Consider the following 16,522-nt stretch of genomic DNA (forward strand, 5'->3'; position numbering starts at 1 on the left):
CTATGCCCAGTGCCCCCACCCAGAGACCCCTCCACAGAGTGGGGCCAGGAGCGGTACCCCAGGTGTGGGATGGGCAGCAGCCCCGGACCTGGCCGCATGGCTCTGGGCAGGGCTGGGCGGTGGCCTTTAGCACACAGCTGGGCTGCAGCTGTGTGCTAATTGGGCCGCAGGTTGAGAACCACTGGACTAGGTCATAGAGAGCTAATAAAATCATAGCTATCCTTCCAGTTTTCTCTCTGGTAATGCTGCACCAGTGTGCAGGGCTGGATTAGCCTTTTGTGGGCCCGGCGCCAAACATTTGTGGGCTCCCATGGAGTCAATGGACCATGGCGTGGGGAGACCAGTCCCCAGAGCGAGAGGCCAGCCAAGGGCAATGGGGCATGGCATGGCAGAAGCGGCCCTGCTCTGCCAAGCCCAGTGCAAGGACACTATTTATAAACAGTCATTTGCCGGACGTACAGTGGCCTGCCCGGCCCTGTGCTGCCAGCATGCCCCTTCTCCTTGGGGGTGGGCATGCTACGCCACACAGCTAACGCACCCAACACCCCCCTGACTCTATATAGCCAGTATGCCCAGCACTCCCTCCAAACCCACCCCACAAATGCACAACACCCTGCACAACACCACCCGTGCTCAGTGCCCCCTACCCACAGCCCCACCACTACTGCCGAGCACCCCACACAGAACCCTCACTCCCTAGGAGGGTGACCAGGTGTCCGGTTTTCAACCGGAACACCAGGTCGAAAAGGGATCCTGGCAGCTTCGGTCAGCATTGCTGACCAGGCCGTTGACTGTTGGGTTGGCGGAGCTGTGCAGTGGGGCTGGCAGACTTCCTGCAGCTCCTGGAAAGCAGCTGGCATGTCCCCCCTCTGGCTCCTATGTGGTGGCGAGGCCAGGTGGCTCTGTGGGCTGCCCCGTCTGCAGGCACCATCCCCCGCAGCTCCCATTGGCCCCAACCCTCTGCCTCATCCCAGATCCCCCTCACACCCTCTGAACACCTCGGTCCCAGCCCGAGCACCCCCAACCCCTCATCCCCAGCTCCACCCCAGAGCCTGCAACCCCAGCTGGAGCCCTCACACCCTGTTGCACCCCAGTCCCCTGAGCCAGCCCACTGAAAATGAGCAGGTGATTGAGGGTGGGGAGAGTGAGCGACGGGTGGGGGGGGATGGAGTGAGCTGAGATGGGGCCTTGGAGAAGGAGTGAAGCATGGGCGGGGCCTCTGAGGAGAGTCAGGGGTCAGGGCAAGGGTGTTCAGTTTTGTTTGCGTAGAAAGTTGGCAATCCTATTCCCTAGTGCCCCAACACACACAGATCTTCCTCGCACTCTCACAACCCAGCACCCCTCCAGAGACCCACTCCTTCATGCCCTGCCTCCTGGCCGCACTCACCAGCCCTGCTGGGAGGTGACACAGCCAGGGCTGGTCCTGGGACAGGGAATCGCTCCGTCCCCTCGGGAGTGGTGTGATCAGCCAGGCCAGGGCCTGTCCTGGCCAGGCCCCCTCAGGACCCACTTGCCTGGAGGGGTCCAGCCAAGCCCCCCAGATTGACACCCCCCGCCCCCCCCGATGAGACTGGCCAGGCTTCTGCACCAGTCTCAAGCGGCTCAGCTCCAGGGAGACAGATGGGGCCCCAGAGGTGGTGGGAAGCAGAGACTGCCCTGAGCCAGAGGTGCACTGTGGTCAGGCCAGGGGGCAGAGGACCCGGCAGGTGGGGCCAGGGGGCGAAGAGGAGCCCTCAGCCAGCTGTCAGGCAGGCCAAGAGGAGCAAGTGATGGTGGTGGTGGTGGGGAGCCAGTGGGGTCTCAGAGCACAGTACAAGTGGAGCAGGCTGGGGCCCCTTCTGGGCATGGGCCCGGCTCCAGGGAGCTACTGGCGCCATTGTAAACCTGACACTGCCAGTGTGCCAGCACATGTTCACCTGCCTAGGCTTGGTAGAACTAGATTATTTTTTTTTTAAATAATTTTGATGAATAATATTGATGTTAATTATTGATGTTGAGGCTCCTTTTAATGGTGTTGTTAAATTCCTTTACAATAAACTCTTGTCATATGCCGCCAGGGCCGGCTCTGGCTTTTTTGCTGCCCCAAACAAAAAAACAACAACAAAAAACGTGCTGAACAGCCAGAGCGGTGAAGCAAAAAAACCAAAACCGTTCAGGGTGGCCGGAGCAGCGAAGCAAACCCCCCCCCACAAAAAAAACTGTGCAGGGCAGCCGGAGCGGCAAAGCAAAAAAACAACAACAAAAACTGGGGAGGGCAGCCGGAACCAGGGTGCAAACTTTTGGTGCCACTTACTTGGCGGCTCGCGTCTGCCTCCCCCAGCCGTGCTGGCTACCAGCAGGGCCAGTGCAACCCATTAGGTGACCTAGGCGGTCGCCTAGGGCACTAACATTTGGGGGGCGGGGCCTTCCGCTGCCTCTGTCAGGGGCGGCATTTTGGGCGCAGGACCTTCCGCCGCCTCTGTCGGGGGTGGCATTTCGGGGGCAGGACCTTCCGCTGCCTGGGGCAGCAAAAAAGCTGTCGGTGCTCCTGGCTACCGGGACTCCTTGCGCCGCAGACGTGCCCCAGGCAGTGGAGGGGGAGGGGGAGAGAGCGGGGGGGAGAGAGATAAGGGGGGCGGCCAGGGCTTCCTTCAGCCTGGGCGCTTGCCACTTGGCCCCTCCCACTGCGCTGCCTGCCGGGAGGGCTCCACGCTGTTCCCGCCTGTAGATGAATTGAAGGTCAGTGGGGAGGGAAAGATGCGGGCTGCCGGGCTTGCTGCAGACGTGGCACCGGCTGGGGCAGACGGAGCGCGCAGCCCGTTCCCAGCAGGGTGCTCCCCTCCTCCATGCTGCCGCCCCTACAGGGCGGCCGGAGCAGCGAACCAAAAAAAAGGGCAGCCGTGCCATTCTAACATTGGACGGAATGCCGCCCCTTAGAATCTGCCGTCCCAAGCACGAGCTTGCTCGGCTGGTGCCTGGAGCTGGCCCTGTATGCCGGCTGCACACATGGAAATTGGTATTAAAAAAAAAATCAGTGCAAACTAAGAAGTCACATCACTAGGAGCAAGTTTTCTAATTAAGAGAAGTTAAAAAAATCTCATACTATAAATTAGTGTTTAAATTTAGTTGCTTACCCCAAGGTTTTGGGAATAGGAGAATAATTGTTTTCAGCAACAGAATTCTCCCTACATTAGTCCCCACAAATAACCTGGGCAGAGAAAGGGGTAGATGTATGCATCATAAAGATAGCAGTATTATAAGCTTTGGATATTTTGAAGATGTAGTTGCATGTTATGCCTAGGCGTGACAGTTGCAACATTTGAACAGCAAACCAGGCAGCTCTGGGGAAACTTTTGACAAATTACCATATATTCCTGTCTTATTGGAGCTGAGTCATATTCCATTTGTACAGCATTTTGTGGTATACATTTAACATGAAATGAGAAGTAGAAAATACTAATTCTAGCTAGTCTATGTAGTTCTTATACTGTCCACATCACTGTAGTATTTGTGCACTTGTCAGTAGTGCACTAAGTGACATAACTAACATCTGTCATGTATGGTTCATTCTCTTTCTGATCCCCTCCTGAGGAAGAGAACAGTGTATGCATTGTAGTGTTTTGTTTTGATAGGTTTAGTTTTTGTATTTTTTAAAATGTGCAAACTGTTTTGTGTTTATATTAGAGAAGGCAGGTCAAAAAGTTCAGCTGGCACTTGGAGTAGAAGTTGGTGACGTTTGTGATGGTGCTCAGTTTGTGGAGGAGTTTGTTGCACACACTTAGAAAGGACTGTTCATTTGTAATGTAGCCCAGTTAACATTGCTGTACAGTAAGAACTAGAGTTGTCCGAAAAATGCAAATCCCTTCCTGTGACAAATGTTATGTTTTTGAAAAATTTTCATCCTGAATCAGGACTTTGTTTTTTTTCAGAAACAGATTCCAGAAAAAATCCTTTACACTTCTCTGAAAATGGAATTTTGGCAAATTCTATTTTTTGCCAGAACTGTAAAGGAATTTTTTGGCTCAGTGCTGCCCTCCTGGAAGCCTTTTATCTATTTATCTTTCTGCTGGCAAGTAGCAAGTGAAATTGCCAGGAGCCTTCCAGATGGGCTGCTGGAAGCTGAGCACCTTCGATGTCTGTATACAAATGCAGGAGAAACAAGCAGGATGAGCTGGAAGTCATGGTATATGAAGAAAATCATGACCTAACTGGCATTACAGAGACTTGGTGGGACAGCTCCCATAAGTGGAGTACCAGCATTGAGGGATATAGCTTGTTCCAAAAGGATAAGTAGGGGGGGAAAGGGAGGAGGTGTGTGTATACACTTGCTTCGAGGTCTGAGAGGAAGTGTGTGACAGACCTACTGAAAGTCTCTGGATGAGGATAAAAAGGGAAAAGAACAGTAGTGATGTTATGGTGGGGGTCTAGTATAGACCACCAAATCAGGAAGAGGAAGTGTATGAGTCATTCTACAAGCAGGTAACAAGATTAGCTAACACACATGAGCTAGTATAAATGGGGAATTTTAACTTCCCTGATGTAATATCTTTTGGAAGACAATTATAGCAAAACTTAATATGTCTTGAAAATTCTTAGCATGTGTAGGGGACAACTTTCTGATTCAGAAAGTTGAGGAAACAACTAGGGGGTCATCCATTTTGGATCTGGTTTTGATCAATGGGGATGAATTAGTTGCAAATGTGAAGGTGGTTGGGAACTTGGGAGGAAGGGATCATGATCTGATAGAATTCAAGATTCTGTGGAAAGGGGGACTTGAGAACAGTGAAACAAGGACAGTGGACTCCAGAGAGATGGATTTCAACCAACTCAGAGAAATAGTAGGCAAGGTCCCATGGAAAGACCAAATAGGAAGAAAAAGAGTGAAAGAGGGGCTGGCAGTTCCTAAAAGAGGCAATACCAGAGGTTCAACAACAAGCTATTCTGACACAGAGGAAAGGTAAGAAGAGTCACAGGAGGCCAAGGAACTTTTTAGCTATCTAAAACCCAAAAGGGATACAGACAGGAAATGGAAGGAGGGGCACGTCACCAAGGAAGTATACATGGGAATAGCACGAGCATGTAGGGACAAAATCAGGAAAGCCAAGGCAAAGAGTGAGTTACAGCTGGCAAGGAATGTTAGAGACAACAAGAGGGGGCCCTTCAAACATGTCAGACAAGAAAGAAAGATCAAGGATAGTGTGGGTCTGCTGCTCAATGGAGAAGGTGAGCTGGTAATGGAAAATGATAGGAAGGCAGAGCTGCTCAACGCCTACTTTGCCTCAGTCTGCTCACAAAAAATAATGTGACTGGACGACTAGTGAAATTACTGTAGATAATAAAGGGGAATGGATGCAGCTTGGGATAGGTAAAGAACACGTCAGGGATCTTCTGACCAATCTGAATGAATTCAAATCAGCCGAGCCTGATGCTATTCCCCCGAGGAATTAGCTGAAGAAATCTTAGAGCCACTGGCAATAATATTTGCAAACTCCTGGATGACAGTTTTACCCCCAAATTTAGGCTTTGGGGTGCCCCTAGAATAACCTGCCTTAATAAAGAATAACCTCCATAATCTGCTTTTCCTGGGGTATGGGTCTCCAGGATAGTTAAGGAAACACTCAACATGACATGAATATAACCTTCCGATAAAGTGAGTGACACAAGCAGTGTATTTTCCAATATATATATATATATTAATGTAACTAATAATCCCTACTACAATATGATCTAAAACCCTAAATAAGAAACAAATCCCTTATTGCAAGTTAAAGAGCATTTACATTACAATCGCATACAGTTTAAATGATTCTAAGTGAGACGCTTTGCTACAAATGGCCAGTTTACAACGAAGTGCTGACAGTTATTCTTAACTTATACTTTAAATTCTACATAGGTAATATACAAATCACACACACACATATATTTCAAGCATACACATCTATTCTATGCTATATGGTAAATTTATAGTTGGAAAAAAAAAAATCCTGACAAGCTCACCCTATCCTTTGATTTTTGAGGTGTTGTTGCAAATGTTGCTACTACTGTAGCTTCTTAATCAACTTACTCCAGTCATCTCCATTTCTCCCTTTGCAGAGGCAGATCACTTCCTGATGCCTCTATCTTATCATCCCTTAGTTATTTTGTTTTGGGGTTGCTGATGTTGTGGCTGCTGCTTTAGGTGCTTTCTTCAGAAGTGCTCTCCTCAAAATTCTATCTAAAGTGTCTTTTCAGCTGCTCTTCTGTTGTCTTGGTCACCCCCTGATCTCTTTCTCCAGCAGTTCTTCCAGTAGTTCTGCTTGTTGGCTCCTGACTGACTTCTGCCTGCTGGCAGCTGACCATTTATACTGTCCTACTGAGATGTCCTTATATATCCTTAAACAAGTACCCCATTCACACATGCTCAGTGCGAACCATTATCTCAGAATTATGGTTGACAGCTCTGGCCTGTCTCGCACCCTCTACTGCACGTGCTCAGTAGCTACCTCAATTTTCACCACTGGGCATGCTCAGCCTAGAGATCTCTCATCTGTAGTCATGTGTCCTACATCGTCCAGTGGTAAGTGACCTGCAGCTTTCAGTTGGTGAAGTGATTTCTGCTTATTCAAGAGAGAAGCCAAAGACACAAAATGGAGCTTAAGAATACAAAAATACAAAATTGAGTCTGGGGAGTTTTTCCCGTTCCAACAGGAGAGGTCCCAGGAGACTGGAGAAGGGCTAACATAGTGCCCATCTTTAAAAAGTGGAAAAAGGAGGAGCTGGGGAACTACACACCTGACGTCGATACCTGGGATGCTACTAGAGCAATGTATTAAACATTCGATTTGTGAATAACTGGAGGATGAAGGAGTAAGCACTAGCAGCTAGCATGGATTTGTGAAGAACAAATCATGCCAAACCAGCTTGATTTCCTTCTTTGTCAGGGGACTAGTTTGGTAGATAGGAGAATGCAGTGGACGTAATATACCTGGCCTTCAGCAAGACTTTGACATGACATTCTGATAAGTAAGCTGGAGAAATATGGGCTGGACGGAACTACCATTAAGTGGATACATGATTGGTTAAACAACCACAACCAAAGAGTAACTATTAATGGAATGATGTCAGATTGGAGGGGGGTCTCAAGTGGGGTTCCACAGGGATCTGTTCTGGGTCCGATGTTGTTTAACATCTTTATTAATGACCTGGATGTAGGAATAGAGAGCATACTGATAACATTTGCAGATAACACAAAGCGGGGGAAGGGGAGAGGTGAGGGTTGCCAACACTTTGGATGATAGAACTAAGATTAAGAGGGTTCTTGATGAATTGAAGAACTGAGCCACAGACAATCAAACTGAAATTCAGCAAAGACAAATGTAAGGTACTACAGTTAGGGAAGAAAAACCAAATGTGCAAATTCAAAATGGGAATAACTGTCTTGGAAGCAGCACTGCTGAGAAGGATCTCGGAGTTGTGGTGGATCACAACTTCAACATGAGTCAGCAGTGTGGTTGCAAAAAAAGCAAATGCAATTTTAGGTTGCATTAACAGAGACATAGCATGCACGTCACAGGAGGCAATAGCACTAGCTAGAGATAGAAAAGGGCAACAAGAAAATGTTCTGCAAATACATTAAAAGCAAGAGGAAGACCAAGGACAGGATAGGCCTGTTACTCAATGAGGGGGGAAAACAATAACTGGAAATGGCAGAAGTACTAAATTCAATAAGGACAAATGTAAAGTACTCCACTTAAGAAGGAACAATCAGTTGCACTCATACAAAATGGGAAACGACTGCCTAGGAAGGAGTATTGCAGAAAGGGATCTGGGGGTCATAGTGGATCACAAGCTAAATATGAGTCATCAGTGTAACACTGTTGCAAAAAAAAAAGCAAACATCATTCTGGGATGTATTAGCAGGTGTGTTGTAAGCAAGACATGAGAAGTAATTCTTCCACTCTACTCTGTGTTAATTAGGCCTTAACTGGAGTATTGTGTCCAGTTCTGGGCACCATATTTCAGGAAATATGTGGACAAATTGGAGAAAGTCCAGAGAAGAGCAACAAAAATGATTAAAGGCCTAGAAAACATGACCCATGAGGGAAGATTGGAAAAATTGGATTTGTTTTGTCTGGAGAAGAGAAGGCTGAGAGGGGACATGATAACAGTTTTCAAGTACGTAAAAGGTACTTTACAAGGAGGAGGTAGAAAAATTGTTCTCCTTAACCTTTGAGGCTAGGACAAGAAGCAGTGGGCTTAAATTGAAGTTTGGGTGGTTTAGGTTGGATATTAGGAAAAATTTCCTAACACTCAGGGTGGTTAAGCACTGGAATAAATTGCCTAGGGAGGTTGTGGACTCTCCACCATTGGAGATTTTTAAGAGCAGATTAGACAAAGGGATGGTCTAGATAATACTTAGTCCTGCCATGAGTGCAGGAGACTGGATTAGATGACCTCTCAATGTCCCTTCCAGTCCTACAATTCTATGATTCTACCACTCTACTCGGTGCTGGTTAGCCTCAGCTGAAGTACTGTGTCCAATTTTGGTTACCAATGTGACCAAAGGATCCAGAGGCAAGCGACAATCCTTGAGGGGGCCATTTAGGGATCTGGGGAAAAAATCTGTCTGGGGATTGGTCCTGCTCTGAGCAGGGGGTTGGACTAGATGACCTCCTGAAGTCCCTTCCAATCCTGGTATTCTATGATTCTATGATTGCCAAAGATGATCAAAGGGATGGAATGTAAGCCATATGAGCAAAGGCTGAAGGAACTGGGTATGTTTAGTTTGGAAAAGAGGGGATTGATGGGAGACATGAACGCAGTCTTCAAATACGTGAAAGGCTGCCATAAAAAAGATGGAGAAAAGTTGCTCTCTTCATTAGAGGTTTTCAAAGGAAGGCTGGATAGCCATCTGTCTTGGATGGTTTAGACACAAAATATTCTGCATCTTGGCAGGGGGGTTAGACTAGATGACCCTTACAATCCCTTCTACCCCTATGATTCCATGATTCTATCTGTCATGGGGTAAAATCCCACCCCCATTGAAATCAATGGCAAAACTCCCACTGAGTTCAGTGGGGTCAGGATTTCACCCCTGGTATTCTGTTAAAAGTTGCCTTTAACTGACCCGTGTCATTGCTCCAAGCATCTGGAAATCAGACAAAACCTTTCAAGTTGGAAATGAACCTGTATCTAAGATGAAGAAAGTGTCTGCATCTGATCACAGCAATTGGCAGGATGAATAGGCCCTGACCTTATGTAAGGGCTCATCTGAGGTCTTCCTTCTGTATCAAGGAAACTATCAACACAACCCTTTCTTTAGTCAAGTTCAAGAGACAAATCAAGGTGAACAGTTGCTTTGCTTGTTCCCCATTGAAAGAATAATACCTGGCTGACAGCTGCGTGACTGTTTCACACTGTTTCCGGCTTGTTTCACACAAATGACATACAGCAAACAGAGCACAAAGCAACTGGAAACTTAATCCAAAACATGGTTGTTATAGATTAGTGTTCTAGACATGCTGCAGTCCATGGGCAAGACTTACCTCTCATCAGCAAGTTAAATCAGTACACAAAGCAAAGAATAGAACAGATGAGAGGGGCTATAACAGGAACCAGGTTAAGTGTATGTGGGGTGGCAAGGAGGAATTCAAAACAAATTCTTAATACCAGGCATTAATCATATTGGCCACAGGCTTGTCCATACAAGTCTTCTGCCTGAGCAGAGACAAGAAACAGTATTGTGTTTATTCAGCCACTGGGGATGAAGTGATCATCCCATACACTTGAACATGCCCAGAATCCCATAACATGCCTAGGACACAGTAGTGATCATCTGCACATTTTCTGGGAGGACAGACTAATTTAGAGTTTTGTTCCATAGACAGGAAAATGTCCTGCTGAGAACTAAGTAAAAATGGCTGATCTCGCCTACTCATGGGACTCCCATCATGCACTGTGGAGGCCTGGCCAGAGGGAAGGTTGCGATGCTTCACGGGATATGTAGCTCAGCCAAGGAGCACGGCCCGTAGGAGAGAATGGGGCAGGAGGCAGCCTGGCAGCTCAGACACATACAGTTTAATGTCAATCTGACCTAAAACAAAACATTTCCATTCAGTTCAACAAATGAATTTTTTGTTCAGGTTAACCCTGGAAAAATTAGAAAAGAGAGGGTATTACAACATCCCGCTGAAATGTGGCCACTAGCCCTTTGACCAGGGTGCACTGTGGGAAAATTCTAGAGCTCTAAAGTAAATCCAGCCCGTTCTCACCATGGGGGGAATGGCAGAGGCTCTCTGAGTCTTGCAAGAGGCATTTTAATGTTTCATAGAAATGTAAAATGTCTCCAGTGCCTTCCTACACTTCTTAAAAAGCCTGCAAGTGGAAAGAAAAGTCCACTTTAACCCATGTTGAGGAGGGGTAAGAAGAGTTGTTTGTATTTATATTGAATTTATTCTCAGGAGATTTCAGAGCACTTTATACAGGCCACCATGTATCAGCCTCATTCTACAGGCAGAGAGCCTGAGCTCCACAGGGTATGTCTACACTGCAATGGAAACCCAGTTAGTGGGACTCAAGTCAGCTGAGCCTGGATTAGAGAACCCAGGGCTTGAGCATCTACACTGATTGTTAATCCCATGTTAAGAATTTTCTACCCCAGGCTTGAACCTGGGGCACTGGTGTCCACAGTGCAACATGTAGACCTGAGTCAAACCAATCATATCCCAGACTCCCTAGTGCCTGCCTGAAATGTGGCCTTTGACCATGATGCACTGTGGGAAAACTTGACTGTCCCCTGCATGTTACAGGAAGTTTGAACTGACCACCAACACATCCTGCCAAGCAGTCATTTTGGTCTCTGTGCTCCCAGCTACTGGAGCCAGCGCCATGTAGGAGGAGCCTTTTGAAGGATTCTCTTGCTTGCGCTTTCACTCCTGTGTCAGGAAATGGGCAGGGATGCTGGTGGACATTTTGGTGGCATTTTCTAACCTACCAAAGGCACCTGACACAACTTATGATGGAGCAAAAGGAGGAGGACTCAGACATGGCATACTCGATACTGCTCGTGACACTTGGTACAGCCGCTGATGTCCCCTATGAACTTCTGGAGCAGGGCCACAAGCACAGACTGGAGAGATCACATCATCATGTGCACTTGGGATGACCAGCTACATTTCTGGAGCTTTGTGACAGCTTTCCCCAATCCTCTAAGAGGGCACCCGTGCCAGTCCAGAAGCAGATTGTTATAACTGTCTGGAAGCTGCTACCCCAGACTGCTACAGGTCTGTTGCCAACCAGTTTGGTATTGGAAAGTCGACTGTAGGTAAAGTGGTAGATGTTTTGAGACAGTCAGGTGTGTGCTTTGCCCCTAGGTGGTAAGCATAAAAGAATATTCATAGATTCATAGATTCATAGATTATAGGACTGGAAGGGACCTCGAGAGGTCATCGAGTCCAGTCCCCTGCCCGCATGACAGGACCAAATACTGTCCTGAAGTAATTGTTGGCTTTGAGAGAATGGGGTTTCTACACTGCCCCAGGGCCACTGATTCATGTGCCCATAGTTTGCCCTCCTCAAGGAGCACATGAGTACATAAAGCACAAAGGGCACTACTCCATTGTTTTGCAGGCACTAGTGGACCACAAAGGCAGATTTATAAATGTCAGCGTGGACTGTACAGGAAAAGTTCATGATCCTAAGGTTTTTTGCTGATCAGGTGTCTACATTCCTGGACAGGCTGGGACTCTATTCCCATCAGATGACATTGTCATAAACAGAGTTCCTGTCCCCACCATTATTCTGGGGGCCCTGCGTACCTGCTTTTGCCTTGACTTATGAAACCGTACTCTGATTTCAGAGGCCCTGGCACAAGACGGTTTAATTAACTCTCAGCAGGTGTAGAATTGTTATTGAATTTGTTTTTGGCAGATTGAAATCCTGTTGGAGATGTTTACAGACCCATTAGGATGCCAATATCATCATTGCTGTCCACATTACTGGGGCTTTCTGCTCATCACAATTTTTGTGAAGCCAGAGGGGAGCCATTTCCCCTGAATGGACCTGTGACAGTGAGGGGCTGCTGAATTGGTACACTCAGCTAGAGAGTGCAGCTACCACAGCTGGAGCTGGATGCACCTAGACAACAGAGGTCAGGGATGCTTTGTGTTCACACTTTATGGACTTGCATGCCCCCATAGAAGAGAGAGAATGTGCTTGTAGGGTGGGGTGGGATGCGGCTCGTTGATTCTGGGGCTTTCGATGCTTGGGCACTATGGACTGCCTGGACTACCTCTAACGGAAATGGACTAGATTTGTGAATGGAAAATGTTTCCACCTCCTCCTTGCACAGTTCACTGTTCCCAGGTAGTTCGTTACAGAGTGGAGTACTTACAGGCATGGCCCTGTAAGGTGATTATTTTTAGGAAACAGGAATGGCCCTAACAAAAATCTGTGCCTATTCAGTAAAAATTCACTTTCAAGCATTTTTACTGTTTGCATTTCCTGGTTGCCATTTTGAACTCCATGTGGCGGGGGAGAGGTCAGAGGGAGAGCCAGCCGCTGACATATAATTCACCATTAATGGATACACTCTGCTAGCCGGGGTGTCTAATAACTTTTGCATTGTTTCAGAGAACGGAAATCCCTCGCATTCCTATATTAATAAACATTAAAATGGAGCCAGAAATTTACTAGGCTCCAGGGCAGCTTCTGCCCCTTCTGTGTCTGCTGCAGGCTTCATGTCAGGCTGTTTCTCCTGGGGGACCAGTTTCACCAACAGAGTCACTTCACTGTCCTCACTCAGCACCTACTGCTGGCTCCCATCAGTCCCTATGCTGGATTCTGGGGCTAGCAGGGCACCATCCTGGCTGACCAGGTGACCGTTGGCTCTGTGCTCAGCACAGTTCCCAGCACCCAGTCAAACTCCACATAAAATGAACATAATGTCAGCGAGTTGCTCAAGGTGCATTTCTGGTCCCTGATTTTCTGGTACTCTTCAGCTCCTTAATCTGCTCCCTGCATTGGTCACTGGTCTGGTAAATTTGCAAAGCTGCCAGCTTCTTTGCTATTTGCTACTATGTGTGGTCATTCCTGATTCTCTTACTAAAGTCCACTGTTTTTCTGGCCTCCCACCAGAGATTCACCAAAATGAGGCTGTGCTCCTGTGACATGAAGCAGCGTGCTTTGCAAAAGCCGCCTTCTGTTCAGTCTCCGTTGCAAACACAGGAGGCTCTCTGCTGGTTTGGTTGCAGCTTGGCAGTCAGCGGACAATGGCAGGGCTAATGCTGACTCACTGAGCCTCTGCACTACATGAAGGAGGGCTGCTTCCATTTTCCCTGGAGTCGATTAGAGATTTTTGGGATAGAGGGGACAATGGAAGTTGGTCCCTGGGACTGTGGGATACTTTTGGCGTACTCCCGGACCTGAGTCAGAAATCAGAGTTGTGTCTACACTGCCAAAGCAATAGAGCTCAAACCCTGTGTCATGTCTTGACTCAGGCTTGAATCCTCCACCCCCCACCCTCCCCCAGGGTCCTAGGAGCCTAGGTCCAAGCCCAAGTCTGAGAGATTTGTGTGTAGTTGGAGACTGGGGTTGAGCTCAAGGCTGGGTCCTGATTTACTTTGCAGTGTAGATATAGCCACAGATGTTTTAGGCCAGAGCAATTGTCCCAGGCCTTGGCTTGAGAGGCCAGCCCACTGGTGCCACCTTAAGTAAGTGTGTACTGCTGGCTGGCTCTCCTGGCACTGGGTGATTCTGTGCTGAATTTTTGGTAGGAACTGCTTCTGCCTTCGCTGCTTGTTTCCTATACAGATAACAGACACCACTGTTTGGGGTCTTCTGTTCATAGCCAGTCCACAGCTCCTTTGTAGGGCTTCTTTTCTCCCCCTTTACCCAGCAGCCACACACACAGTGGCTCCCTTCTGGTCTCCAGGCTCTCACAGCGTTGAGCGTAGGTGCCTGGCTGCAGGTGGGTACCTGGCCAGGAGGGAGTACATATGCCTGGGTGAGTGGTGGTAGAATTAAAACAGGAGGGAGGCAGGGGACAGGTGAAGTAAGACTGTAATACTAACAGAAATGAGCCAAATCTAGAACCACTCCTCAGTTTCCGCCTCCTCTTCCCCTCACCCAAAGTGAGGTTTTGCAAAACCAAAGCTTCCCTATCTATAATTTGAATGCAATTTTCCATAGTATTTGCCCTTTCTGTTGCTTGATATTCAATCGCAAGTGGCCTGGTGCTAGAGAATCAGTCTGTCTCTGGTCCTCTCAACAAGCAAGAGGTAGAATGTGAAATTAATTGGCCTATCTTTCCACTTCCCATTCTGCAAAGAGAGACACATCTTGCTTTAATGGCCTCAAGTGCCTGGCTAATGGTTGTTTTGCTTACATATTCTCACATATTTTCAACCGTTCTTGAAAATACCCCACATCTTTTCAATTGACTTTTAATGCATTTCCATTCTAGGCTCCCTCGGGACAGCTGGACGGGTTTGTAACCAAACCTCCCGCGGTATGGACAGCTGTGAGGTGATGTGCTGTGGAAGAGGTTACGACACTTCACGGATCAGCCGGATGACAAAATGCGAATGTAAATTCCACTGGTGCTGCGCTGTGCGCTGTCGAGACTGCCTGGAGGAGGTGGACGTACACACATGCAAAGCACCGAAAAGTGCTGGATGGATAGCTCGAACATGACTACGTGGGGAGACTGGCATTCAAATGCTGAACCTTTCAGTTTCATGCAGGGAGTATGTCTAGGGCATTTGCTACCTTTTTTCAAGTTTCACCTCCCTTTCAGCGCAGAGAAATTGCTAAATAATTAATATAAATTATGTTGTAGCCAATTAGCATTTTTGAGGTTGTAATATTTTTGTGGCTTTGCTCTCGGTGTTGGGAAACAATGAAACTTTTAAGTCACCGTTTTTTAAATGCAACACATAATTCGCCTGTGGAAATCACTGACAAAAGATGTTACTAAGGCCAAGAGCATGGTAAGGTTTAGAAAGAGGTGAGACATTCATATGAATAAGAACGTCCACTGTTGCCTTATATAGGATGAGATTTCTTAAAGCTTCCTTCAAACCATATAGTCCTGGCCCCAGTCAGGCACAAGGAGTGGATGGACCATTGCTCTGATCCAGTATAGCAATTCTCGTGTAACGGAACCTCTGAGCCCTGTGTGGAGTAAAGGTATTCTAGAAGTAACTTTCTCCATCTCCTGTCAAATGATAGGGCTGCCCTCTTGTGGATTGTGTGGGGCCAGTTCTGCCTTTGCATGCCCATTTGCTGGTCCCACAGACATCAACATGCTGCACATTTAAACTACAGGCCAGGATGGAAAGCGAAGGAAATTGCAACCAATTGCATTCACCCATGGTATTTCCTCTTAAAGAGTCAGAGCAAGTCTTTTAGTTACATGTGCACAGAATTCTCAATTTAAAATCTACCTTAAAAGGATTTTAAACAAATTTATTAATGTGAATCGCTGATATTTCCCCCCTGCAAGTTGCAATGTAATTAAATGGAAGGAGGACATTTATTTCTCAGACCCTTTGTTAACTAGCTTTACCTGAGCAGATGTATCAAACTTAGAAATTAGTTGTTCACCTCCCTTTGGAAAAGGGACATGAAATATCTTGGGCATAAATATGTTTTGAATTTTTTTTTTACTAACTGGGTAAATGTGAAAACACATTTGTGTTTCACAATGTGAAAACTGGGTAAATGTGAAAACACCTGCAGAAAGCCTGTATAAAACAGAAGCAGCTTGTCTCATTAATAATATTCTCCTGCTTGTCACATGAGTGGAACATGAACAGTCTTGCCTAGTGGTTGGAGCAGGAGTCATGCCCAGTGGTCAAAGCAGGCGTCAAACCCCAAACAGGAACTGGAGCCAAGCATCACAGCTGGGGCTGAGGGGCCAGAGAATCAGAGCTGGCTTCTGGGGGTATATCTACATTACAATAAAAAAATGACAGCATCGATTCTCAGAACCCAGGTCAAATAACTCAGGTTCGGGGAGGGGGGGGCAGGCTACAAGGCAAAAAATTGCAGTTTAGCTGTTCAGGCTCAGGCTGGAGTCCAGGCTCGGAGACCCTAAGAGAGTGGTGTCTTCCTCAGACACATTTGGTGCCAGCCACTGTCAGAAAGGACAGTGGGTTAGATGGACAACTGGAAATTCCTAACAGAGGGAACTGAAGATTGAGTTGCTACTTTTAATTGGGATGCTAGATCTTTGCTGTTATGTTACTATAGTGATTTTGTTTTTTTCCTAGTTTAGTCATACTCAGGATTGATTCTGGTGCCTGAAATTATTCCAGATCACAAACCTTTGTCACACAGTGATCTTCAGAATTTTTCTTTTTTCCTGCAATCATACAACACTCTCCTGTAATGCTTATAAACCCATTTATTTAAGTTTTAGCAAACAGAAATCGTTCCTTGGCTTTACTCTGCTTTGCAAGTAGCCTTCCCTTATTTGACTGTTTTGCTTTTGTGTAAATATTGTTTTCTGAATTCACAAATCACTACACATGATAATTCTTTTAGTATTACAGACACCTCATAA

At 46.8% G+C, this 16,522-nt stretch overlaps 1 protein-coding gene across 1 annotated transcript in view; it reads left to right on the forward strand.

The window, feature by feature from the left end:
• WNT2 (Wnt family member 2) overlaps positions 1–15,668 on the forward strand; it is a 44,444-nt gene extending 28,776 nt beyond the window's left edge. Inside the window, exon 5 of the mRNA XM_034768828.1 lies at positions 14,420–15,668. Within this exon, the coding sequence (XP_034624719.1) occupies positions 14,420–14,649 (230 nt within the window). The 3' untranslated portion in view covers positions 14,650–15,668. The remainder of the gene's footprint in view (positions 1–14,419) is intronic.
• Positions 15,669–16,522: the final 854 nt, after the last annotated feature.

Source organism: Trachemys scripta, chromosome 1, assembly GCF_013100865.1.
Source record: "Trachemys scripta elegans isolate TJP31775 chromosome 1, CAS_Tse_1.0, whole genome shotgun sequence".
NCBI lineage: Eukaryota > Metazoa > Chordata > Testudines > Emydidae > Trachemys > Trachemys scripta.